We start from the raw sequence: 27,278 nt of genomic DNA, 5'->3' as shown, positions 1-27,278 counted from the left end.
GTCCTCGACATTTAGTTTAGTTTAATGTATGCAATACTTATACAATTAAAAATAAGGAATGTTCATATTTTTCTTTGCTTCGTCATGACCACAGGTATCCTGCGCCCATGATATATGATGCAAGTGGTTTTTTCGTGGTCATTGTCTTGAGCGCACTGGCTTCACTCCCTTGTGTTTATAGTATACAAATGTTGTTTCCAAGTTTTAAAACGTTTCTTTGTACCTACTTGCTTGGACGATTTAGCCTAGGTAAGTTTTAATCACGTGACTTCCTGCAGTGCAGATGTTCATCTAGTTCGAAACATCAACCCTACATTCGTGCTCCTCCCCATTATCCACCTGGGAGGGGGGGGGGGTCTGTAACTTCCTCAGAAAGGTACGTGAGGCTCAAGCGTTTTCCTTTATTCAGAAATTCATTCTCCTGGCGTCTACAAAGCACTAATCTCCTAGTATCAGGTGAAGTTAAATTAAGCAAGGGTAGGACGGGCTGAGACTGAAGTGTGAGAACCATTCGAGAATGTCGAGCCACTACGTTTGTAATTGGCTTGGTCGTCGTTAGAACTCTTCGCGTTTGTAAAAGGGGGGGGGGAGGGAGGGGGAGGCTGTTTGGTTCGTTGAGTAGACCAGACCGAAAGGGCGCGTGGTGGGAGCTCTGCCGCGCGGAGCAGGCAGTCCTAGCCCAGTTCCGAGTCGGACACTGTCCAATAGGCGCCACTGCGTCGAGGACGACGAGACAATAGAGTTGAATAGAGCACATACTTTATGAATGCCGAGCTCTGCATGGGGGACGATCGGGACAAAGAATTGAGAGAGAGAATACTGCTCCATGTGTGGCAGGATGTCTGTCCTTGTACGGGGACAAGGCGACCTTACAACTCACTGCCCGCTTCCTCTTCCGTGCTCTAAGGGAGTCATTCTCAGCATGGTTCGTTACCAATGGGGTTTCTGATTCGGCTGTTTGGTTCACACAAAAGACGTCAAAGGAGTGATTGTACTTGTACGTAACTCGGGAGAATGTTTACTATTCTGATGTGAACAAGCAACAAATAAAATACTTGAAAAAAAATAATAATAGTTAATTTATGTTTATTTTAGCAGCCTACATTCCTGAACTTACATCTATATTTTGAAAGGTTTTAGGAATTATTATTTTTTATGTAAAAGTAACTTTTTTCCCACGTATCCGCCATTTACATAGGGGACATTACCACCACAACTATGAGAAGCAGATCATACAAATCCTGTTTCTTTTTTATTGATCACTTTTAGGCTGTTTATATCCTGCAATTTGTTTTTAGATTCTCCTGGCATAGTAGGTGTTTTATTTTTTGCTTGATTCTTGTTTTCCTTATTCTGATAAAATCCAGCGTCTGAGCTTACCACTTTTGCCAAATCTGGACATTATTTTGACGTATTTGCATACATTTTTTCCTTTCCCTTTTTTCTCTCTAAGCCGGAGTAAATGGGTTAAAATTCCTAGTTTTTGTGTCAACCAGCCGTATGACCTCGACCTGGATCAAACGAACTCTGTATTGACTACCGCCCCCTCGTTCACGTGTTTCCTGTTATGGTCTATTTCATCATCAGAAGATTTGGAAAAACAAAACAGTCTCCACTGTCTGCTGTATCGTCTGCTGCTTTGAATGTGTAATTCTTGATCACACGTAAACACACAATCAACCAAATATACGCATGTAGAACACATTGTGTTAAACATGCTAATAAAATCACACATATATAGGGGCCTACATTAGATACAAAACATAACCACAGATGTTGACTAATGCACGCACACAAACACGCACACTCCCACACACACGGTCGTGACACGGTACACACGTACACTAAACAAACACTCAATCGCAGAACAAAAGATGAGCATTGTGGCTGTTGAGACACTATGACAATACCAACCCTTTTTTTTTTAAGTGCATAGAACAAAATACTAGTACTACTAAAATGAAGTGGGTGGTGGTGCAGTCGGTAGTAGAGCAGTTCAGTGTCTGTTCACTTCAACACAAGTCTTTGAATGGGTAACTTAACAAATTGTCAGCTGTCTTATAGCGGATATATCCCTTATTCCCATGTTCTCTATCCTCTTTCTGTATTTCTCTTTTTTTCCTCTTTTACTTTTTCTCTCTTATTCTTTCCTTTTTTTCTTTCTCCTTTTCGCTCTCTCTTTCTTTTTCTCCTTTTTTTCTCTATCTCTATATTGTTATCTCTCTCCCACTCTTTTTTTTTTGTGTGTCTAGTACGCTGCTCTCTCTCTCTCTCTCTCTCTCTGTTGAGACAATATGACAATACCAACCTTTTTTTTTAGTGCATAGAAAAAAATACTACTACTAATTAAACTAAGTGGGTGGTGCTGTCAGTTGTAGAGCAGCTCATTTATATACACTGTTTCTCTCTTCCTCCTTCTCTGTCTCTCTCTTCCTCCTTCTCTTCCTCCTTCTCTTCTTCCTTCTCTGTTTCTCTCTTCCTCCTTCTCTTCTTCCTTCTCTGTTTCTCTCTTCCTCCTTCTCTTCTTCCTTCTCTGTTTCTCTCTTCCTCCTTCTCTTCTTCCTTCTCTGTTTCTCTCTTCCTCCTTCTCTTCTTCCTTCTTTGTTTCTCTCTTCCTCCTTCTCTTCCTCCTTCTCTGTTTCTCTCTTCCTCCTTCTCTTCTTCCTTCTCTGTTTCTCTCTTCCTCTTTCTCTTCTTCCTTCTCTGTTTCTCTCTTCCTCCTTCTCTTCCTCCTTCTCTGTTCCTCTCTTCCTCCTTCTCTTCTTCCTTCTCTGTTTCTCTCTTCCTCCTTCTCTTCCTCCTTCTATGTTTCTCTCTTCCTCCTTCTCTTCTTCCTTCTCCGTTTCTCTCTTCCTCCTTCTCTGTTTCTCTCTTCCTCCTTCTCTTCTTCCTTCTCTGTTTCTCTCTCACTCCTTCTCTGTTTCTTTTTTTTTCTCTTTTTCTCTTTCTCTCCTCTATCCGATAAAGAAAGAATAAAATTTACACTGGGTTTTCAATGATCGGTTAAGGATTTAGATGTAGGCGTTGGAGGTAAGAATAACATCAAAGTTCAATTATTAGAAGAAAAAAAGAGAGATCCCAAACTCACTCCTACGCAAAGTAAAAATGCTACTGGTGACTGTCAGTTTATACACTCGCTACGATATACAACGTTAAACAAGCAAAATACGAAAAAAAAATTGTTTAAAAAAAAGCTTATATTAATGTGTATCAATTAGTTTGGATCAGTCATGTAATTTAATTTGTAATAGATCTAGATAAATAATAGTAAATCTGTGTGATTAGAAATTTGTTTTTACCATTTTTTGTTTGTTTAGCGCAATTATATGCTTTAGCGTTCTCAATACGCTATGATCCTATCACTTGTCTGGACCAGTTGGAAAGGGGGAGAAAGAACGGGTTATCTGTGTGATCGCTTTTTAAATGTATTTTTATGGATTCGAACTTGTGGGCTAAAACCTTCTCAGGCTTCTCAAACCAACGCGGTAAAAACTCTGCTAGCGAAGAATCTATGAAATGGAAGATTGTAGAGTTATGTATTGTTTCTATTTCATGTTTGTGTTCACTAAGCCTAAGACGGCAGCTAATATAAAGGGGACTAATTCAACTTATATCACCACTTCAGTCAAGTACTATTTCTTTCCCTTTTTAGATACCAAAAAAAAAAAAAAAGTAATTTTTAAAATTGGTTGTTGCATTGTCAGGTAAAAGATATAATTTTTCAAAATTTCAGCTTCATCCGAGGCTGGGTTTCGGAGAAATAACGTGTACAAACTTTTGGCTAGACAGACATACAGACAGACAGAGTTAGTTGATATAAGCTTTGTTTTTAAAAAAGTGCAAATTTTAAAAGCAACTATCAGGATACAAGTTATCCGCATACACAAATTAGTCAACGCCTCTAATCGTTATGATGAGGACTGATATCAATGATTAAATAAAATCTTGACTTCCTGATCACGTCTGCATGTCCTAACGTTTGGCCAGATCATAAAAAATGTAAAAGTTTAATAAAACGGGGTGTACCACACACACACACACACAATGTTTTTGAACATATTTTTTTGTATTGTGAAATAATAGCGGCTTTCGAAGTGTGGATAGGATTTTGTTTTTCGGAAATATAGCGATTATATCTAGGATTCTTCAAATGCGGCCCAAGAAGTTAAGCTACATTTGTTCAGCCCTTTAATGATGAATGTATTGAGTAATAAACAGACAATCTGGTGACTGAAATGAGCGGGACTCCCTTACCCTATCCGCTTGCTATATGAATTGTTTTGCTCGCCTTGACCTGAGAATACAGCATGCTTACAAACAGTTGAAACTTGATACTGATATAGAAGCTAATTGGTGAAATCGTGGGTACGCGCTTGTGGACAAGTGCTTTTTGATCACAGCTTGGAACTGGTGAATGTCAGCTCGTCTGTACGGGATTGAATATCAGTCTTTATCCATGTGCACTCCAGGACTGTGCACAGAATTCAGGACACCAGTGAATGCATTTGTGGGAGGGGGGAGGAAAAAACCCTTAGGCTTCTTCTAATTTCACCATAAGTGTATTACACAATAAACTTGAATAAACATCATGGGCGTAGCCAGGATTTTTTTTTCGGGGCCCCCCGCGAAAAAAAATTATGTGTGTGTGTGTGTGTTCATAATTAATCTTTATTACATTCTGACCCTTTCGGAAGACGTTTATTGTAGACTCCCCGCCCTTGCCAGCAAGGAGGTCTGGGGGAGCTCGCAGCGCTCCACTAGCGCGGGGCGAAGCCCCGCCGCCGAGCACTATTTCTGGTATTGAAAGCCAACAAAATGCATATTCTGAGGTATCTACAGTGCATTATCTTGCTATTAAAAAGTTTTATTTCATTTTCCTAATGTGCTATTCTTACTGACTTAGACCCTCTCGCGCCACTCGGCGCATTTTCCGGCAAGCTGTTTCGAAACTCTTATTTTGCTTAATTCATTTTCTCGGAGAACTTGCGACGTTCTGTCACAACCTTTCTAAGGATTCGACTCCCAGTTCGGCATATGATTTTTTTGATTTAGACCCGATCTCTATGACTGACTCCTAAGATCTGTCTTAGCCATCTTTGTTGAGCCACATTTAATGTTTTTCAATTTCGGCAGAAAACTATCATACTTTAGGCCTATTAATGGAGCCCAAGCCACTGGTAGAAATTTGTAACCTTTCTTGACTACGCTCTTGGAATTACATGCCTGTATTTCGCTTTAGATTTTATATCGAAAAGGAAAGTTTTTTCGTCAAATCATCTTTTGAGGGGTTTTAAACTAGAAAATCTCTGGAGTTTTTTTTTGGTTGTTTTTTTAATTCAAAACCCCATTTAGCTACGATCATAGAATTTGGTGACTGTAGTTTGCTTTAAAATAATAATGAAGAGAGAGGTTTTCAACTCTAAACGCTCTGTAGGGGAATTTTAAACTCAAAACCATCTGGAGGGGTTTTAAACTTTAAAGAAAAAGCCTTCAACTCAAAACCCTTTTGGCTACGCTCATAGTTTTTATAGTGTGTAATTTGCTTTTTTTTTATATTGAAGAGGTACTTTTTAGCTTCAAACCCCAACTGGAGGGGGGGGGGTTTAAACTCAAAACCCCTTTGGCTACGCTCATAGAATTCTGAATGTGTAATTTGCTTTTTTTATATTGAAGAGGGGGTTTATCGTAAATTTTGGAGGGGGTTTTAAAATCAAAATCTTCCTTAACTGTGCTGTTGGAATCTGGGGATTGTTGTTTGCATTTTTTTTGTTTTGTTGTATAGAAGAGGGGGATTTAACTGCAAAAACCTCTGGTAGGGGGTTTAAAACTCAAAACCCCCTGTAGGGGGTTTTAAACTCAAAGCCCCTGGTAGGGGGTTTTAAACTCAAAACCCCCTGGTAGAGGGATTTGTATCTCAAAACCCCCTGATAGGTTTTTTTTAAATCTCAAAACCCCCTGGTAGGGGGTTTTAAACTCAAAACCCCCTGGTAGGGGGTTTTAAACTCAAAACCCCCTGGTAGGGGGTTTTAAACTCAAAACCCCCTGGTAGAGGGTTTTTAACTCAAAATCCCCTCGGCTGGCTGTGGTAAGTGATGATTTAGTATTAAAATCTCACCTATAATAAACAAAATGAAAGCAAAAATCAGTCACTTAATTCCATTTCCATTTCATTTCGGGGGGGGGGGGGGGTTGAACCCCAAGAACCCCCCCCCGGCTACGCCCATGATAAACATAGTTACATGTTTCGTGGGGAGGGGGCCTTAGACAGAGATGAGGAAGTCATTTAGGAGCAGACCTAATTATGCTCGTTAAAAAGTTACCTTAATGAGATTGCACAAATTAAACTTTTCATGTCATTTGAAGGCAAACTGGCAGAAATGAAAGATTGCAACAACAACAAAACTTACTAGTCAAAACATCCTTTCTTTTACCAGGTGGTAAGCATTCTTATTGGTAGGCCTATATTTCTGATATCTAAATATAAAGCTATGTCCTGAAACAAATTAATCCAAGGTCTCTGGTTCGGGCCTCGGTCGGTGCAGTCCCTTATTGAATTGAATTCACCACTTTCGCTCATTTAAAAACCTGGTCCCTGTTGCAGCTTTTCTGTTTAATATGTATGTATCATTCTTTATGAATCTATTATTAAAATTAAGTGACGTTGTGTGTTATTAGTGTCTACTTCATCTTTTCATTTCTACAGAGGAAAAAACGTTTTATTTCGTGAAGAGTAACTCTATTATTTTTTTCTTTCAAACAAAGATTTACCGGCAATACAGTGTAGCTTGGGTCGTGACATTAAGATTCTGTATCTAGCTTTTTAACATACCAAGACCTATCCACCCCACAATTCCATAGTCACAGCACGGTCCAACAGCAAAACGTTTTATAATATAATAATGGCAATGTCTTCGACTACAAAGATTAAGCACAAGTGCAGTGTTTCACATAACTACGCAAACCCAGTTGCGACCTGCATATTTTCCCGCATTTCCAGCAGACAAAGCCATTGTCCACTATTCAAGTTTCTTTCCGTCTTCTGTGCCTGTCTTCAATAACGGCTTTTCTTTGAGTTTCTAATATTTGTCCCGCAGCCTTTGTGAGAGCTCTCTAACTGTCTCTTTTAGAGGCCATATGCTGCCAACTAAGACTAAGACTGCTTTATAGATCCTTATGGAAAATTGTTGTGATTACAAGGACTCTTTTCTCATATAAAGACAACACAACAGAAACATACACAAAAAATAGAACCGACACAAAATAAAGAGTTCATTCAGCGACTACACACAGGCATCTTGGTCCTTTTCAGGTTTCCTGATCAACGGCTGGCGTTGATATAGTCTAACCGAGTAAGGTACGAACGAGTTTTTGTACCGCTCTGTTCTTGTCTTGATTGACAGTAGTCGCCCACTTCGCGACGACTTGACGTAGTGGCTGCTGTCTTCCAAGATTTTTCCGATTTTTCTTAGACATTTTTGTTCAAAAAGTTCCTTTACATATGGTAATGTTATACGTGTGATTTTTAATGCCCTTTTTATAATATTTTCTAGGCGGCGCAACAGTTTAGATGAAGCGTTGCCTTGCCAACAAGTTATTCCGTATGTTAGCAGGTTTCGCGTAGTCGCTCCGTAAAAATTATCTAGGATCTTCTTATTTAGTTTAATGTTATTGAGTTTGTATAGAAAAAATAGTTGCTGTGCTGTTTTCTTTGCCAGAGTTCCAAGGTGGTCTTCCCATGAGAGGTTGTTATCAATGATGACGCCTAGATATTTATATGACTTCGCATGTTGTACCGATGTAGTCTTTATCTGGAGTTCCTGTATCAGTTGATGTTTATAGCGCTTACGGGGGGGGGGGGCATGGAGGGGCACCTCAGTTACACCGTCCTTCTTATAGTTCGTCAAAGAAGATCGCCTTTGGCATGAGGTCGTCTTCCATGCGGGACAAGTGTCGGACGAAGAGTAGCTGTTCTTCTATACTGTCCACACCGGCCTCCAGCAGAACATAGTTATTTGTAATGTAGTCTTGCCAGCGTAGGCCCATCGTGAACACATACGTTTATTTGGTTCTTTAACAAAAAAAATAGCTAAAAGGTTGATTATGTACCTGGTCGTGCGGCATGCGCGCTGGACTGTCGTTCGGTCGTCTCAATGGTCCCCGGTTCATACGGTTCCCCGGTTCATACGGTTCCCCGGTTTGGGCAACGATAGTAGAATGTAGGTTAGCTTCAATTCTGAAGGAATATCCGAAACATGTCAAATATGTTACAAACAAAACATTATACAAATATAGTTGTAATGTTATTAATAAATATTTGCGTGTGCATTTGCTTAATGCCCACTAGCAACCCATTAGTGCCGAACAAATAATTATACGTAATTGCTGGGCTGGCTACATCACATTAAAAAAGAGTATCGATTGAAAATAGTTGTTTTTTTGTTTTTTTATTCTAAACTGTTAGATCAAGATCTATGTGGGACAAGACATTACTGCAATGTGTAATTTGAATTGCCAACTATTGATTTACATTATATTGAACATGCAGCATCAAGCTATAGAGTATTTCTAGCAAGCAACTTTGATGATAAAGTTCCAAAATTAGTATTGTAGGCTGTAGCAGTGGCGTCACTAGGAGCGGCGTATGTGGGCCCCACCGGGTGACATCGCCCTTAGTTACGCCACTGAGCTGTAGTGGTAAGAGTGAGTATAACTTGCATATGAAACAAAACAAAATCAAAACCTTCAGAGCTGCATATTTTTTTATTATATATATATATATCCCGTAATTGCTATATGTATTCATTTATGTTTCTGTATAACATATGAGTCAGCTTATGTTCCTGAGATTTGAAAGTAGAAGCAATGTTTATGGTGTTTTGTTCTAAATCCTAGTGGTGTAGACTTGCGTTACGGCTAGTGGCGTAGACTTGTGTCAAGTCTAAGAGAGAAGACGATTGTTACGGCTTGGATCGTAGATTTATGTCACGTTTAGGAGAGAATTGTGTCGCGGCTGATGGCTTAGACTTGTGACACGTCTAGGAGAGAAGAATTGTGTCGCGGCTGATGGCTTAGACTTGTGACACGTCTAGGAGAGAAGAATTGTGTCGCGGCTGATGGCTTAGACTTGTGACACGTCTAGGAGAGAAGAATTGTGTCACGGTTAGTGGCTTAGACTTGTGACACGTCTAGGAGAGAAGAATTGTGTCGCGGCTGATGGCTTAGACTTGTGACACGTCTAGGAGAGAAGAATTGTGTCACGGTTAGTGGCTTAGACTTGTGACACGTCTAGGAGAGAAGAATTGTGTCACGGTTAGTGGCTTAGACTTGTGTCACGTCTAGGAGAGAAGACTGGTGTCGCGTTTAGTAGCGTGGACCTGAGTCACGACTAGGGGAGAAGACTTGTGTCATGACTAGAGACTTAGAATTCTGTCACGTCTAGGAGAAAAGACCTGTTTAACGGCTAGGGGCTTAGATTTATCACGGCTAGTGGCGTAGACCTGTGTCACTGTTAGGAGAGAAGACTTGTATCACGTCTAGGAGGGAATATTGTGTCCCGACTAGTGACGTAGGCTTGTGTTACGTCACAGCTAGTGGCGTAGATTTGTGTCGCGGCTCGTGGGTAGACAAGATGTCGAACGATTAAAAACGATACTGCAATTCACTTCAAACATTTTGCTTTTCAGAACTTAAACACACGTGGTCGTCTCCCGTCTCTGACTTCAGCCTCTGAACTTCCATCATTCGTTCAGCTCCTTTAATTTCCTCATCCGCCATAGCCTTGCTCATTGATTACATCAGAATCTGTTCCGCTTATACAAACACACGCACACACATTACTTAACAACTTTTTTTTTTGTTAGGGTGTCGAGGCAGCTTTAAAAGATGTAATTATTTGCCTGAAGTACACTCGAAGCAGAGAAGAATGTTAGTCATTGGATCTAAAGTAAACTTGTTCCACGTCTAAGATGAGGCTGTCGTGCTGAGGCGAAAACAAAACTTGATTTGGAGTACATATAATGTTACAGTAAAGGAGAGAGAGAGAGAGAGAGGAGAGAAAGAGAGAGAGGAGAGAGAGATGGAAGAGTTCTTTGCTATCCACGAACCCACCTCCTGACATTTATCTTTATCGCTTTCTTTTGAATCTTCTTAAAACTCAGCGTGCTAATTAACTAATGACATGCAGTGTGCTAATCAATGATTGAGGTTGAGTAAAGTATCCGTCAATCCTTCATCATAGAACAAAGCAGTCCACTAGACTTTCAGAATTATTGTCTAAATAATGAAAAGGCACATTTGTTTTCCCTAGCTTTCATCTTCATTCACTATATGTACATCTCAATGTACTTGACACCCATACAACGAGCTATTACTTGGGTGCTCTTCTGCTGCTTTTTTTTTTTACCGCTACGCCCCAATCCCTGCTTGGTTATTATGCCTGTAGAATGTAGATAAAGTGCAAATGATGCCATCTGTTTAACTACTTATTCAATTAGTTTATCCATCCCCCACTGAAAGTTTGTACATAACATACTTCTTATACCCCCCAAGTGATGGAGCCTTCCAGACGTCTTTATTTGCATTCCCAATTGTATTAGTCTTAACGGTTCCTCTCTCTCTCTCTCTCTCTCTCTCTCGCACACTTTTTTTTTGTCTTTCTCTCTCCTCTCTCTCTCTCTCTCTCTCTCTCTCTCACTCCATGAGTGACAAGTCATGCAGAACGATCGTCTGACCAATCTTCCAACAAGTCTCTTGATGGTCAATAGTCGTCCCGTTCGATCCCTTGACCTTTTTCGCTGCCGTAACTCACAAACTCTTGAGAAGAAGATTTCATTGTTCTCTGGGTTTGGTCGAGGGAAACAATGGAATCATTATTTTATTTCTGAGTGGAAATTAGTTTGCAGGAAAAATAAACAGAAAAATAAAAACGTCTTAAGATGTACAAAGTAAGAAACGGGGAAAAATGACGTGAAATATATTTCACTTTATTTCATACAGATCTATTCTCCATGGCGATAGTGGGGGTATTCCCAGCTGCCATGTCCATCCAAGACATACGCCACATCCTGCTCCGCGCCCTGTACCCGCCATTCAATGTGTTCATAGAGCTGTACTCCAGCTGCACCAGGAGAAGCCGGCCCCTCCAACTGATGTCAGAGCAGTTTTACAGCAATAACTGCACGGGCGAATGGAGTAAGTTGAAAGAGTCTTGCTGTGTTGAGCTCATATGTGCGGGAGTGTCAGGACGTGTCTGTCTGTGTGTGGCTGTGTGATCTATAACCTTAATTGTACATTGGATCTAAAGATGGACGTAACAATAAAGAGTTCAGTACACATGATACAGTAAGTGGAGGCCTTTGGCAGGAGTTTTGTGGAGGTCCTTTCCCTCATCAACGTTTGATATAACAGCAAAGAATAGGAATAAAGCATTGGGCGTGGGGGTTGAGTGGTAAAGCGCTTGGCCTCCTAACAGAGGAGTCTTGGGTTTGAATCTTGAGGAAGGCTGGGACTTTTAACTTGGTAGATTTTCAGGGCGCCCCTGAGTCCACCCAACTCTAATGGGTGTCTGGCTTTAGGAAAGTAAAGGCGGTTGGTCGTTGTGCTGGCCACATAACACCCTCGTTATCAGTCGATCATAGAATCAGATGACCCTTACATCATTTGGCCTATAAACCACAAGGTTTTATAGGAGAACTTTACTTTTTCAAAGCATGTCATAAAATAAATAGAGAACTTGTACATTGAATATCATGTTCCTTTTTTTCTTAGGTTTTCTAAATATATAATTAAAAATTGTATGTTTTTGAAATGTGGAGGCCCACTTTAATGGTTAGGCACTGTACAGCTGTAGGACACATATATGTACAATTATGTACACAGGTGTGAATAGAAATGTACAGAGGTATAGAAACATGTACAGGTGTATAGACATGTGCACAAATATATACAGAGTACTCTGCTGTAATGAACATATCACAGTTTTGCTGAGTAACGGTACTAATAAATGCTTTTTTTAAGTTCTGTTTTTAGAGAGACAAGTCCCATTCCATGACCATTTGACGGACCGCTATTTTTAGTGGGTACAAAAGGGTTCAAACCTTTTTTATGGTTTCTGTGTGACCTATTTTATGGCTTCACTTTGTACCTGGACACTTTATTGACTTTCTCTGGCCATGGCCCACTTGAAAAACATCCATCATTAGTTCGAATACTTCAATGAACGTATAGAAGCCAACCAAAAGAGCAGTCTTACATTGGATCATGTTTAGTTTTCTGCAATATTTCACGTCTGTAATTCTCTGTTGGTTTTCTGTGTGTTTAAAAAAAATACAAGAGAAGAATTAAGAGTTGTTATTATTGATTTTAAAGCGTACATATCTATTTTTAACTTTATATTACATTTGTTTTGTAGCTTAAACTGGCTGGTTCCATTAGGATAATTATCTGCCATATTGAATGCGGCCCTAGTAATTATTACAAAGAAACGCGCATTTATAACCTTAAGAATAAGACTTTGAAGGTGCAACTATCATGTCCGAAAGATTTCTGTATTAATTCTTGTTAGAGAAAGATTATTAAAGGACAAGCAATTTTTGTTTCATTTTAAAAAATGTATTATAGTAATAAGTCTCGATCCTCCATAGACCGACATGCTTAGCCACTGATCTATTCAAGCAATTATAAATTATAAGGTTTTTATAGTTTAAAATTTTAAGCGAGCTACCTCTTTCTCTACATATTCTCCATTTAGCTTAGTACATTTTCTATATAAAACAAAATTAAATAATGACGACTAATTCATTAAAGCCTTGGTTTATATTATTTTGCAAAGTTTCAACTTGATCCGAGAAAGGGGAGTGGGAGAAATAACGTGTAAAAGATTCCAGCCAGACAGAGTTAAAATCAGCTTTGTAAGGCGCAAAGGTTTGGTTTCTTCGTTTAAGAAAAAAAACAACTAAATTAAGAAATAAGATAAAAGAAAGTTAATTCAATGACATCGTATTATTTATTTGCCATTGTGTTACTAAAACTACATTAAAACTGATTGAAATTTATTGATTATGTTACGTGAATCTTTTTAATATCGTATGGATGATGGTTTCTACTTTAAATCAGATCTTGTATGCTAACAATTTACCTAGTCCATGGGAAAAGACCAGTGTTGTTAGGTGAAGGACTAATTGTTTAATTAACTAATTCAACAATGTTCTTGTCTTTTCACAGGCCTTCTATTTCCATTGCAGTATGTCATGTTTATAACCCTTCAGTTTGCAACATGGCTATTGCTGGTGTGCATAGCAAGCGCAGTGTCTACACTTAGGTAACATATAGGTTTTAAAATACACTTTTGAGGTAGATTCTTACTATGTGCACGAACACGAAGACGCTGATTGTTCAAGAGCACGATAGTGATCAACTCAAAGCATGCAGCTGGCTACGGTGGTATCGATTAGCTTTACTTTGAAATGTAGACTTCTATGACATCGAAGGAAAATGAACTCACTTTTAGAGGGTGCGCTGCGGCCTTTGTGTTAACAGAGTCGTGTCGAGAGTTATTTAGTCACTTGACCAAAAGGAAGGATTTCTTCTAGAGGACATGAATGAATGATAGGCAGAACCTGATGATCATAAAAATCACTTTGTTTTTTGAGGTCATTGAGCCATCATTGCCAATCTGTACTTGCCTTGACGGGGCCCAAGAATGGGTCATTTGAACTTATACAAAGATAGAGCCACTAACTGTTTGAATGTCGCCACTACAGATGTGATGCACTTGAGGAGCGGGTTGGCGGAAGGGACATTAGTTGGGGAGGGGGGCCCACCTCTGGTTTAGTGTGATCATAAAAGAATAAAAACTCTCTTTGTAATCCTGTTAATTGTGGTGTTCACGAAACACCCTAACTATCGAGATGGCTAGCAAGGTAAAATGTAACTATCGAGATGGCTAGCAAGGTAAAATGTAACTATCGAGATAGCTAGCAAGGTAAAATGTAACTATCGGGATGGCTAGCAAGGTAAAATGTAACTATCGAGATGGCTAGCAAGGTAAAATGTTACTTATGTTTCTATTCAAAGGCATTCGTTTCAGTTTATTTAAGGTTTTAGAAAATATTACATTCTATGTAGACTCGCCTTTAATTAAAACATTTTACATTCTGCTTACAATAAAAGCGCTATTGCGTGGATTTTATTTTATGCTGTTCTGTGTCGGTATTGTTGATGTTTATGGTGAAGTTTTCTGTGAGCTTTATTGATGCTAATATTAGTCTATTATATCGAGGCCAATAGTTATAGAAGGCCTGGACACTGACCTGCAACGTCACAACACGTGGCAGATAAGACCAATAACTCGTTGCCACGACTCAGGTCTGTGCGACGTGGCAACGAGCTATTAGTCTAAATTGACCACAGGTTGTGACTGTGCAGGTCAGTGTTGAGGCCTTCTTTTATGACTGGTCTCCATTATATTACGTAGACTTACCTTTAGACACATACCATCTATAAAGCATACTTGAGTAAGACGTGGAGATGTTAAACATTGAATATTTTACATTGAAAAGCGCGGAGACCTTTGACATCTAAGTCCTTCGTCAACAAAATATATGAAGTCTCAAGTATTTATTGTCCGTTGAATTGTCTCGTAGCTAACCCGTGTTATGTTTTTGTTTGTTAATCTATTGTCGCGTCACTACAAAAATTCCCGATTACTTCTGCCGAGACCATCGTTATAGAAGGCCTCAACACTGACTTGCAACGTCTCAACCTGTGGGCTGTTTACACCAATAGGTCGTTGCCACGTCGTAAGAACCTGTGACTTGGCAACGAGCAATTGGTCTAAGTTGCAGGTCGGTGCTCAGGCTTGGTCTCGCTTCTACGCACAAACCTTATTGAATCATTACAATGTGAAAAAAAAATAGAGTAGAAAAATTGTGTCTTATTTCACATTTGGAATGTATAACTCTAATTTAAAGTTGAATGTTCTTTCGTTCATCTCTTGTCACTCAAAGAGACTTCTTTTCAGTCGATCTTTGCATTCTGTGCTATAATCTGTATTTTGACATTTTTTCTCCTCTAGAAAAAGTTCATTTTGTCGATCCTGTTTGAAAGCATTGTATCTAGTCAACCCAACCGCTTTTAAAGAAACAGAAGTTATGAACGAGTTAATCTTTATTAAAGGTAATAGTTATCAACACATTCATCAATGGTCATCTAGACATTCTACAATAGTGATCTACTTGTTCATTCTGTTAGCTTTATACTTAACTTTCCATTTTCCAATGTGGTTAACAATAAAAAACAAAAAGAGCAACAATTTTATCCAGAGTAATTCCCATAAAGTATTAGGGCAGGGTTTTCAAGTATGAAGATTTAAGGAAATAGCAGTATTTCACATGGAAACGTAGTCCCATCTATGACCTATATATTTTTCCAAATGACGATTTAAATTGTTTGTCCTTCACTCTCCTTCCTCTCAGACTATTTTAAACTATCAAGTTATCGCCCCACTCACTTTTCTCCAGCATTAACCATTTTATTTGTTCTTCTCCTCTCTCCCTCTTTTTACAAAACGTATGTCAATTCTGTCTGTCTGTCTGGTCAAAAGATTGAACATGTTTTTTCTCTCATTTCCCTTTCTCAGATGAAGTTAAAACTTTCCACAATTATTCATTGTCCCTGATAAGACAAAAAATAATCAATAAAATTGAACTATTAGTTAATTAATTATTGATAATTTGTTTGATGTTGAAAAAAGGGGAATAACTGCTACTTAATGAGAGATTTGGATGAATATATGGATTTAATCCCCTTATTACGTTTTTGACACGTTTTTTCTCCCAAATTCCAATTCTAGGATCAGGTTAATCAATCTGTACCAATTAATTAATTTGGTTTTATATAGCAGAAAGGGAGCTGAACCCTGCCATTTTCATATAAATAGCAATAATTAGCGGTTCTTTCCCTTAGATAATTCTCTCTTCCATTCTCCCTCTGTGTCTCTGTCTCCTCTCATTTTCCCTCTTTCTTTCTCTACTTCTAAGCCACCCTTACTTTATTCCTCTATCATTTTAAAATGTAAATAATTCAAACACATGATTCTATTGCTGTGTTTTGTTTGAATCGCTTTATTTCTATTTTTCTTAAATCCATGTTGTTATTTTTTTATTATCGATATAAAAAAACAAACTAGAAGTCAAAATAAAACATATTAACTGTCATGCACAACACAACAATTATTTTTTTATATTTATTTATAAACTTATTTCTACTGACACCTTCAGTCGGTAAAAAGTTTGTACACGATTTTTCTCCCACACCCAATCTCGGATCACGCTGAAATTGTGCACACCTATTTCTTTTACCGCACAAAACAAGAATCAATTTTTAAAAAATTAGGCTAATCAACAATTGATTAATTAACAATTGGTAATTAATTATTTCGTTCGATATCTCGAACAGGGGAAAGAAATTGTGCTTGACTGAAGGTGGTGGTACAAGCTGAATTAGTCCCCTTTATAGGTCGCCGCTTCAAAGTATTTTTACACAAACAATAGATAACTACACAATCTTTTATTTCCATAGGCGCCCCACTAGCAGCGTGAATATGATGTCGGTATGTCAAGGCTTGAGCCATGAGTTAGAATTCATGTACCCCCTCCCTTTTTTTTTTATAAATGCTTTTGAAAAGCGAATACGTTAAACATTCACCCTGTTATCTCTTTCTTTCTCCCCCCCCCCCCAATTTTACCAACTGGTTCAGATAAGTGATAGGATTCTATAGAGTATTGAGAAAGCTAAAAGCATGAAATAGCGCTAAACAAAAACAATTGGTAAAATATTTCTAATCGCACAGATTTATTGTTGTTGATCTAGAATCCCTCGATCTATTACACATTTAATTACTTGACTGATCCAAACTAATTTACACAATTACATTTAGTATGAACTTTGTATTTTAAACAATTTTATTTTTTAGTTTTTTTTTTCTTGTTTTGTGTGTTTTTCTCCTTAGATTTCCAAACAATAATCAAGACAGCTCCCCATTTGTTGCCAAATTGTAACATTCGTAATAACATGGTCTACGGACTAATTGAACCAACAGGCTACGTGAAGATGGCGTTCATGAGAAAGTTTATTAATTATTATGCGAAATCTTTAGTGAGTAACAACGATACATTGAATTTGTATTTGCAAGTCATAGAACATTCATAATCTTATAACAAACATATCATGAGCCTAGCTTGGGGGTTTTGGAATTCATCCCCCCTCCAGAAATAAAAATCCAATAATTTATTTGCTATAGTTTGCTTTATTTTTTTTTAGCTGTTTGAGATTTAACCACTCCCTCCCCTTTGTGCCTAGCGATGACAATTTAAAAAATTAGCGCAAAACTACAGCTACCGAATTCTTATGTTCGTACAATGTTTAACTTGTTTCGAACGTTCTCTCAGAGTTGAAGATGATTACTTCCTAGTCCAAGCCTCCCGCAGGACGATGGGGGATGGCAGCGAGCAGAGTATTCGTCTTCGTTTTCATTTTTTCGTGTTGGACGGATCAGATCAGTAATTCTATATCTGAGATGAACCGCGCAGTGGTTTCCAGATCAGGCAGTTCAAATCAGTAATTCTATATCTGAGATGAATCGCGCAGTGATTTCCAGATCAAGCAGTTCTCCAATTTTTTTTTCTATATGTGTGTTTCGGGGCCAGTGTCTTGTTCGGGCTTCTTGATAAAGTATGCAGCTTTGAAGGACATAGTCTGCATTCTCTGGTGATGCTCCACAATGGCATGTTTCGCTAGTCCCGACTTTTATCTTCCGGAACATATGTTGTCTCATTCTGTTATGTTCTGTTCTAAGAAGAAAAATTAAGCATTTGTTATGTCGGGATAGCCTATAATATGCGTCCTTTTTCTTGTAACTGGGACGTGAGCTGGTCCAATTCTCATTTATTCTACTCTCTATCATTTTCTTCATTTCTGGGTATTGAGGAATTTTCATTTTGTTTGTTCATTATTCCAGCTTTGGCCAGTGTGTCTATTTTTTTTCATTGCCTTCTAATTCAATGTGTGCTGGAATCCATTGGAGAACAGTTTCCTTGCTGCTGATGTTAAGATTTACAAGAGCTGTCCTGGGTTACTTTATATAGGAAGTATAATTTTTTAGGTTTTGAAAGACTGTTTTGGCATCGGTCAGTATGACAATTTGGCTGTTTGGTGAGCATGAACCTAGACCATTGAGAAGACCGAACGACAGTCCACGACCAGGCAGCCATCCAAAGCATTATCTTAGCGTATCCAAAGCATCCAGATCTCAGAGCCATACAAAAGTGTGTTGAGAACCATTGCTTTATGAATATTGATTTTTGTAGAAAATAATAATATCAACCGAGGAGATAGTACCATTGACCTCGCAGACATTTTTGAAGCCCTAAGCATTCCTAAGAAGATTCTCGATACCTGTCAGAGGGCAGTACTACTGCAGACCTGCCACATCAGCAGAAAATTCCTCAGTGAACACAGTTAAAGGGAGACTACAGGGAATTGTGTTTCTCTTTTAACGAAGCTTGACCCTGGCAGTGCAAGAGAATGAAAATTAGTTCGTCTCTACAATAATAACAAAAATAACAATAATGATAGTAATAATAAAGCAAAAAACTTGAAAGTATTCTACTAGATAAAATGTTGTTTTCTTATAGCTTTGTTTAGTATTACGGTTTATATTCGCTCATTAAGATACATCAATTTATAAAATAAGTTGACAGTAACACAATGTTTTTGATGTAGGCAACACTGAAAGTACCGTAATGATCGTACAGGCGTGCGCTTTATCAAACTGTTTATAACATATCCTTACATTTTACCATAACTGACAAATTCAAGTAAATCTAATGACTTAACCAAATATAATAATAAGGATCGAATAGTTACTTATTTCTTATTCTATAAGCTAGGACAAGGTTTTCTTTCTTTCTTAGTGGAAGACACGTAACCCATTTCTTCCGTTCCTAAATAATAAATAATTTAGAGCCAACTTATTTTCGATCATTTAATTGGTTTGTTTTATGTTTGTATGGCCAGTGTAGACACAGAACTGGTTACTGCCCCCATGATGTTGCCTTGCTAGACAAGCTGACCTGTTTTGAAACTCTGAAACTTTTCGGTCGACTCAGGGGACTGGGGACAGATGATTTGTACTCTCAGATCAAAGCCTTTGTTGCTATGCTTCAGTTCAATTCCATTTTGCACCGGAGAGTATCACAGATAAAGTGAGTTGAGCATAACTATTTAGATTTCATGGAGTCAAATACTTCTTTTTTTTTCCTTTATATAGAAAAAAGAATCGTGAAAAAAGTGGGGTGGAGAAAGTAGTCGAATACATTTTTACATTTCGTTAATTTGTTGAACAGTGGTATCGAGCTCGCTGAAATTTTATTGAATAATTAGTGTCTTTTTTTTTACTACGGCAGACGAGCGGAGACATTTTGGGATATTTAGGAAGCCCCTGAGTCTACAAAGCTCCGATATGTAAGGTACCAGGGTAGCCAGCATTACTTAGGGGAAGTAAAGACGGTTGGTCGTTGACACTCCTGTTAACTTATAGACTGTTCAATTTCACTGTTTTCCCTTGTATCCCTCTCTCTCTCTCTCTCTCTCTCTCTCTCTCTCTCTCTCTCTCTCTCTATATATATATATATATATATATATATATATATATATATATATATATATATATAAATAATAGAATAATAGTCGGATAACAAATGTGAATTAGAGTAATGAACAACACTTGTTTACATCGGCCGTCTTTGACTTCCTCTGTTTCTCCATCCTGTCCTATGGGTACACAATATCGCGCCAAATGACAGTGCACAATGTAGAATCATAACACTGCCCCCTCCTTAGTTATGTTCGTCCCGAACATGACCAGATTTTCGACAGGGCAGCGGGATTGTCAGTGCAGATGAAGTTCTGGCAAGAAAGTTGGAGTCCCACTGGGGGCCAGGTCATAAACGCACAGTCATTTTCAGCCACATTATCAGTGTCAAGGTTCCGCTGAAATTGACTCATCTTTTATTCTTTTTGGTGAAGGCAGACGTACACACGTTTGTCAAGTCCATACCTGTTGATGTTTTTTCTGGCATTTGAATTGTCCATTTGAGTTGCCGACAGTACAGTTCTTATTACATTTCTGTCTGCAGTTAGTACTGGTAGACAAACAGAAGTATTGGACACAGACCAAACGTTGTAAGATGTGTTCAGGCCCATTGAAGCATTCATATCAGGGACATCGAAAGCAATAGTATCACTAGGATTAAAGGTCACTCCTATAGTTCCTTCATCTTCATTTTCAAGTCTGCACGTATAGTTGAGAAGGTTGTCACTTTCCTTATCTTGAAAGCTAGACTCATACGACTTGTCATTATGATCATCGACAGTGCTGCCACCACCAACACCTTCGTTGTAACTACCCGTACAGTCACATCAATGATTGGTTGATGTTAATGCAGCCTGTTAATGTATTTTTATGACATTCTAGAATGTAGCTGGCCTTCCAGTTTGTCATTTTTATGACACCTGTTTACTGACAGATTAGACCATTTTGGTATGGTCGTGTGTTCGACCGATAAGATTCTTTTCACCTAAACGCCTTCCACACCATCATCAAGCAATGGGAACTCTGTGTCCATATTGTACAGACTATCGCGCCAAACGACAGTGCGCAATGTAGAGTCATATAAATAAAGTAGAATATAAGGCGTATGTATGTGTGTATGTATGTATGTATGTATGTATGTATGTATGTACCGAATAGAAATCAAAACTGTTTGACCAATCTTGATAAAACTTGTTCCTTGGGTACTAACTGGGACCGTAGTGTATGTATTGTAGCCCTGAAACACACTTAAGACCCTCAAACAAACAAAACGTTGACCGACTCTATGAAAGTATAGTATCTTATAAATCTAGGCCATGTTACAAAATGCTGACATGAGAAAAGATCGAAAGGATTTAGATCTAGATCTAATTTTAAGAACTGCACTTGGCACAGATAGTTTATTGCCTTGACACATTAAAATTACAAAATATAGTATATTGATTTCATTATGTAATAAAATTAAGCTTCAAATTTGTGTTTCAAAAGCATTTTTTCGTAAATCTGCGAATTTAAAATTCCTGACGTACATTCTTTCATTAAACATTATCAGAAAGGTTACACATCTCTCTATTCCTAGGTCTTAAACTCGTTAATTCAACTCTAAGATGATAGAACTTCTTTTCGCAAAGATAGTTTTATACATACACATTTTATACACATGAACATACTAATTATAGTCCATTCATTTCATATTTTGATCAAATTAACAGTCAAATTTGTTTTTCTAAAGTATTTTTCATACATTCGTTCGCACTCTCAGTGACTATATCGAAAGTGATACGCAAATTAAGACCCGCAGGCCGCGGGTAACATATAGCTCCCAATAGGCAGGAAAGAATCGGAATCTTCTATTGGACAGATCCCAGCTTATTTTTAACTCGCTTGGCTAATTTTATTTCTATTGGAAAAGTAATTTTGTTTCTCGAAATGCAAATATGTTGTTTGTTGTTTATACAATTATACATTTACCTTGAAAATATAATTCCGTGACATCCTCAACTTAACAGGACCTGATTCCTCGAGCAAGCAAGCATAAGTAATTGCGGCATTGGCACCGCTCATTGGTTTGAAATTGTAACCCTCATCCTCTAAGCGTTTATTAATCTTTGATTGTTTATTAATCTTTGATTGTTTATTAATCTTTGAGCAACATTTCCCTTTAAGCCTGTTATCTTGGTTGTTTTCATTCCATTCTCCCCCATCCCCCCTTTCCCCCCGGTTTAGCGTGCAAGACAAGAAAAAGCTATATGTGGCTATCGCTCTGATCGGAAATCCGGCCATTCTAATTCTGGATGAGCCAGCCGAGCTATTGGACTCGATGACAACGAACCTGGTCTGGGGAATGTTGAGATACTTGAGCAGAGGACATCGATTTATTCTCATTGCCACCAAGCAGTACGTTACAAATTAAGTTATACTAAATGTTTTAGTTTCGGTCAAAACAGTCTGTAACAGGACAACGTTAGTTTTTTTGCAATTGTATTGTGGTAAATCTGCATATGCGATTGTGCTTCTTAGCTAATAAATTTTCTGAGCTTGCTTTAATGACATAGTTTAGGTAATGGGACTGTTGATTATTTTAGTACTACTTTTCACTTGTTAGCATTGATATAACGCTTTATACGAATATTTGAGTTTCATAGAATGAAACTGATGTTTAGAATTAGTATTTAAAATGAATGGTGTTTTATTAATAATCTTCAGTTCTGAAGGAACAACCGAAACATTAAAAAAAAAACATACCTCTTGAGTGTTCCAGTCTTCTTATCTTACAGAGATTCCGCCCTGACGGCGACACCACAAATTTAGCCCTGACGTCAGTTCGAAAACATCCTAAGCATACAAAACAAACAAACATAGGACATTAAATGTAAAACATAATGTAATGACCACTCCTTTCGTCAGTTCTTATTCACGGTTAGGAAAATCCGTATAGGATACTAAGAATGTTGAGATCTAAATATTTCACTAAAGTTCTCTTTTGGAAATTCAGTTCATTACTTTCATTTACCATCTCGGGCCCCTAGAGAAGGAAGTCGTTACTCATTAGGACTGTTCTTTTTTTCAAAAACAAAACAAAATAATTCACCAAAACATCAGGTACATGTTATCAATGTGTTCAAATTATTTCATCTTCAAGAAATCCCTTAAATACATCGAGCTATTCTGACCTTCACCTTTCATTTACTTCCCAGTGCCAAAGGTTGTGAAAATGTCTGCACAAATCTCTCAATCTTGTTCAGCAACCAGCTGGTTGTTCAATCGGACACGGAAAACCTGGCGGTTAAATACTTTCACGGCTACACAGCCATCTTGAAGTTTAGCTTCATTAACGGGCAGAGATCAGAGCACCTGAAGATGTGTTTCTTGGGATTGTCGGACATTTTCCAGGACGTGGAGGTGAGAATTTCTGGCGACACCAATTTCTTCATGTTTGCAAAGAGTCGTAACAAAATTAACTGATTTTGTAATGCCTTTATAAATAGCTGGAAGTGAAACTGAAGGCTTATAACTTCTTTTATTCTATGCCGTTCTTATGTATAAGCTAGCAGCAAATGGTTTATGAAAGAGACAGCTAGAGAACGCTTACAAACAGGGCCTGATTTAAGTATGTAGAGGCCCCATGGTTGGATTTTGTGGAGGCTCCAACAGTTTTTTGAAAGCTTATAAAGATTCGCTTATGAATGGAAACACTTTTCTATCTAAAAGCATGCTATATTTTAGAAGAAAGGAATAGAGTTCTTAAAATTCTTTCTTTCGTTTTAAAAATATATTTAATATGCATATTTTTTTTTATTTTGTGGGAGGGTAAGGTTGACTCACTGTCGTAAATCTGGAACTGTATTTACTTATTCCGAGCATGCTATAAGTGTACATTTCTTAATCACGACATTTTGAATAGCCGTAAAAATGCGATAAAAGTGTTCGAAAAAAACAACTTTAAAGTTTCTGACCCGTCGAAATTTGAATATATTTTATCTTGTGGAGTTCCCCGGGACTGTAGCCCCGCCTATCCTCCCTTCAAGCCGGCCCTGCTTACAAAGCTTGAGTGACAAACATTTGAGAAAAAATAAAAGCCCTAGCATAAGACAGTCGCAGTCGGCGACAATAAAACATAATTAGACGCCCTGGGGCAACGGCACTGTCTGCATCAGATATGGAAAAATAGGCAGGCCGCAACTGGGTCGCGTGAGATGCTCTTCTTCAACCTTCGGACTTGTAAATGGACAGTAAATAATAACATTTATTTTGATTTATACATACAATTCACATTTATAATATTGAATATTTTATATTCTGTCCACCTAATTTTGGACCACGCTCTCTTTCTCTCTCTAAATATATATAAGCCGAATTGATTAGGGCAACATCAGCGCCATGCTCCTCCAGAGGACAAAATTCATGTTAGTCAAGTCTCAGAAATCACACTTATTCGAGATGTTATGTTCGACATTGGGTAAAAAAAGGAAAGACAACTTTAACGTCTCTTTGTAGTTACAAAGTTAATGTTCATGATGTCTTTTCACAATAAATAAGTTCCCTATATTCAAGCAGATTTAAAAACAGTAGTAGAACATTTCTAGTTACAGGGAATATATTAACTCACTCCGTCTGTCTGTCTGTGTGGGTAGATTCTTTTACGCTTTTTTCTCCCACTTCCCATTCTCGGATCAAGATGAAATTTCTAAAAAAAATTTCATTGTCGATAAAAATACACGAATCAAGTTTTAAAATTGCAAATTAATCAATCAATTAATGGTAATTAATTAATAAGGTTTCATATCGATATAGGGGAATAAAACTTGCAATATTTAGATATATTGCAGTGATTGAGGCCTGTAGGTTGGACTAATGGCTGAGTGGTAAAGCGCTTGATTTCTGAACCAAGAGGCTTCGAGTTCGAATCTCTGCTAAGACTGAGATTTTGAAATTTAATATCTCTAGGACGCACCTCATGTGGTTAGTCGTTGTTCTGGCCACATGATACCCTCGTTTACCATTAAACATAAAAACATACAAGCCCCCAGCCTCAATAGAAAGTAAGGTCTGAAGGGGGTACCACTACTTTTTTTTCTATTTAAAAGTTTAGCAGCTCTTCCACTAAAAGCTGAGACAACCATAGATATTTAGGTAGTATATATTCCAAAATAACATCTATGGTGACCAAACCAAATGATGCTGTGCCGATGGTGGAAGATAGAGTGGAACAAGGACAAAAAATAACATTCGTTACTTCTAACCCTGTGTTACTCCACAGACCTACTCATAAAAGTTCTTACTTCTAACCTTGTGTTACTCCACAGACCTACTCATAAAAGTTCTTACTTCTAACCTTGTGTTACTCCACAGACCTACTCATAAAAGTTCTTACTTCTAACCCTGTGTTACTCCACAGACCTACTCATAAAAGTTCTTACTTCTAACCTTGTGTTACTCCACAGACCTACTCATAAAAGTTCTTACTTCTAACCTTGTGTTACTCCACAGACCTACTCATAAAAGTTCTTACTTCTAACCTTGTGTTACTCCACAGACCTACTCATAAAAGTTCTTACTTCTAACCCTGTGTTACTCCACAGACCTACTCATAAAAGTTCTTACTTCTAACCTTGTGTTACTCCACAGACCTACTCATAAAAGTTCTTACTTCTAACCCTGTGTTACTCCACAGACCTACTCATAAAAGTTCTTACTTCTAACCCTGTGTTACTCCACAGACCTACTCATAAAAGTTCTTACTTCTAACCCTGTGTTACTCCACAGACCTACTCATAAAAGTTCTTACTTCTAACCCTGTGTTACTCCACAGATCTACTCATAAAAGTTCTTACTTCTAACCCTGAGTTACTCCACAGATCTACTCAGACGACAAGTGTACACACGTCTACTTTTCCTCTGACGACACAGATGTCTCGAAGCTGTTTGCATTTCTGGAGGACTCCAAAGTATATTATTCGTTGTGGGACTACACGATCACGCCGACGAGACTGGACGAAATTAGCTATTATCTGGCGGTCAAGGCCACGGAACAAATCATTGAAATTTTGCCGGACTTTTGAACTCTCAAACATTGATGCGGGGTGGGGGGGGGGCAGGAGACGGGATGATGGGCAGCATAAATTATTCTATTGATAAATCTGGTCATTTATTATTGGATTTTAAATAAAAAACTAAAAATATCCACCAAACTTGCTAATTTGTTGTTGTTTTTTATTTAAATACAATTACAAGACATTAAAAATAACTTTTAAAATAAATAAAATGTTTAAATACATTTCATAGTTATCGAAATACTCCACTCTTTTTCATTTTCGGACTCAAAATACTTCCTTTCAGTGGCGTCACTGCGGGGTGCGGTCCGCACCTAGTGACACCCACCAGGGGGATGACACCAAAGCGGGGAAAATGCACTTTTCCAAAATGCAACTTTTAAAAATAAAAATTACAACCTTAAATGTCTTTCAAAGTTGAGTATAAACATGCCCCAAACTTTCTTAATTTAATTCTATTCGACTTGTAATCATCCTATTGTGATAAAAATAATACATTGTAGACGCCAGAAGAAAGAGTTTCTGAAGCTCAGAAATGTAGAAAAACATTGACAACTCTGAGTGAGCTTAACATCTTATCTGACCAGCTGACTGGCGAAAGTAATATTTTTTTTATTGTAAACTGTTAAGAACACAAAGACTTAAGCTCCGCGCGAGCCATTCGACGCTTAGGGCTGCTAGATCTCTCTACAGAAATCAGTTTAAGGTGACTTTAACAGCCTCTTCTCAGCTGGTGCCCACAAAATTCAGGACTTCTATAAAAGTGTGACGGTATATTAGACGTGGATGGCCATGTTATTGTGTTGCTCTATTCGGCTTTCATGTTAAGGCTGACTTCCACGTGGCCATTGGGACAATGATTGTATTGAGTATGTGGATTTCAATCTCCAGGTTTATTGATTTGTTTGTTCAGATAGGCCCTACGTTTTGAAAGACCGCTCTTGGTTAACTTTTCTATTTATTCAAGATCTCTATGACCAATGATGATCGGGTACTGGGTAACCTGCATGGAATATACTGTTATGACTTTGCCATGCGCACCGCCATCCAAGATAGTGCAGAAAGAATGTGCGCACTATCAGTGACCAGACAAGTCGGATGTTGACATAAGAGACTAACGATTTCCGCCCAAGTCTAGAGCCAATATGGAGATGCTGTGCTCAAGGCAGATGTCCTTTGTGTTTGTCATGTCTCCGTGTAAATAAACATCTATGTCCTCGTTGAGTTGCCTCACTTAAGTTATTACAATTGGTGTCAGAAGTGGGATTATAGGCGACTCAACGAGAGGAGGTAGGATTCTAGCACAATGGCATCTTTGAAACAACTAGACCAGCTTTTAGTTAAAGAGCTAAGGCAGGAACTTCGTTACAGACGCCTGAAGCTTGGTGGTAGCAAGGAGGTGCTTACAGCTCGTCTCCGGGAAGCCCTAATTGATGAAGACGAAGATCCGGAGACCTACCTATTTGAAATTGAACCGGAGATTTATGAGCTTATTGGCAAGATAAATGAAGGTATTGATGCAATGTGTGAACAAATGAACAGTATGGGGAACAAGGTAGATAAAATGGTGTCTC

At 38.1% G+C, this 27,278-nt stretch overlaps 1 protein-coding gene across 2 annotated transcripts in view; it reads left to right on the top strand.

The window, feature by feature from the left end:
• The window catches only part of LOC106073158 (ATP-binding cassette sub-family A member 17-like), a 39,807-nt gene extending 14,074 nt beyond the window's left edge, over nucleotides 1-25,733 (top strand). For both annotated transcript variants that reach the window (XM_056025244.1, XM_013233647.2), the window contains 9 exons: nucleotides 95-249; nucleotides 10,996-11,190; nucleotides 13,222-13,318; nucleotides 15,074-15,174; nucleotides 17,009-17,154; nucleotides 19,075-19,262; nucleotides 21,878-22,048; nucleotides 22,849-23,053; nucleotides 25,510-25,733. In XM_056025244.1, the coding sequence (XP_055881219.1) occupies nucleotides 95-249; nucleotides 10,996-11,190; nucleotides 13,222-13,318; nucleotides 15,074-15,174; nucleotides 17,009-17,154; nucleotides 19,075-19,262; nucleotides 21,878-22,048; nucleotides 22,849-23,053; nucleotides 25,510-25,713 (1,462 nt within the window). In that variant the 3' untranslated portion in view covers nucleotides 25,714-25,733. The remainder of the gene's footprint in view (nucleotides 1-94; nucleotides 250-10,995; nucleotides 11,191-13,221; nucleotides 13,319-15,073; nucleotides 15,175-17,008; nucleotides 17,155-19,074; nucleotides 19,263-21,877; nucleotides 22,049-22,848; nucleotides 23,054-25,509) is intronic.
• Nucleotides 25,734-27,278: the final 1,545 nt, after the last annotated feature.

This window comes from Biomphalaria glabrata, chromosome 4 (genome assembly GCF_947242115.1).
Source record: "Biomphalaria glabrata chromosome 4, xgBioGlab47.1, whole genome shotgun sequence".
Taxonomy (NCBI): domain Eukaryota; kingdom Metazoa; phylum Mollusca; class Gastropoda; family Planorbidae; genus Biomphalaria; species Biomphalaria glabrata.
The sequence above is the reverse complement of the archived record's forward strand: the minus strand, read 5'-3'. Positions and strand labels throughout refer to the sequence as shown.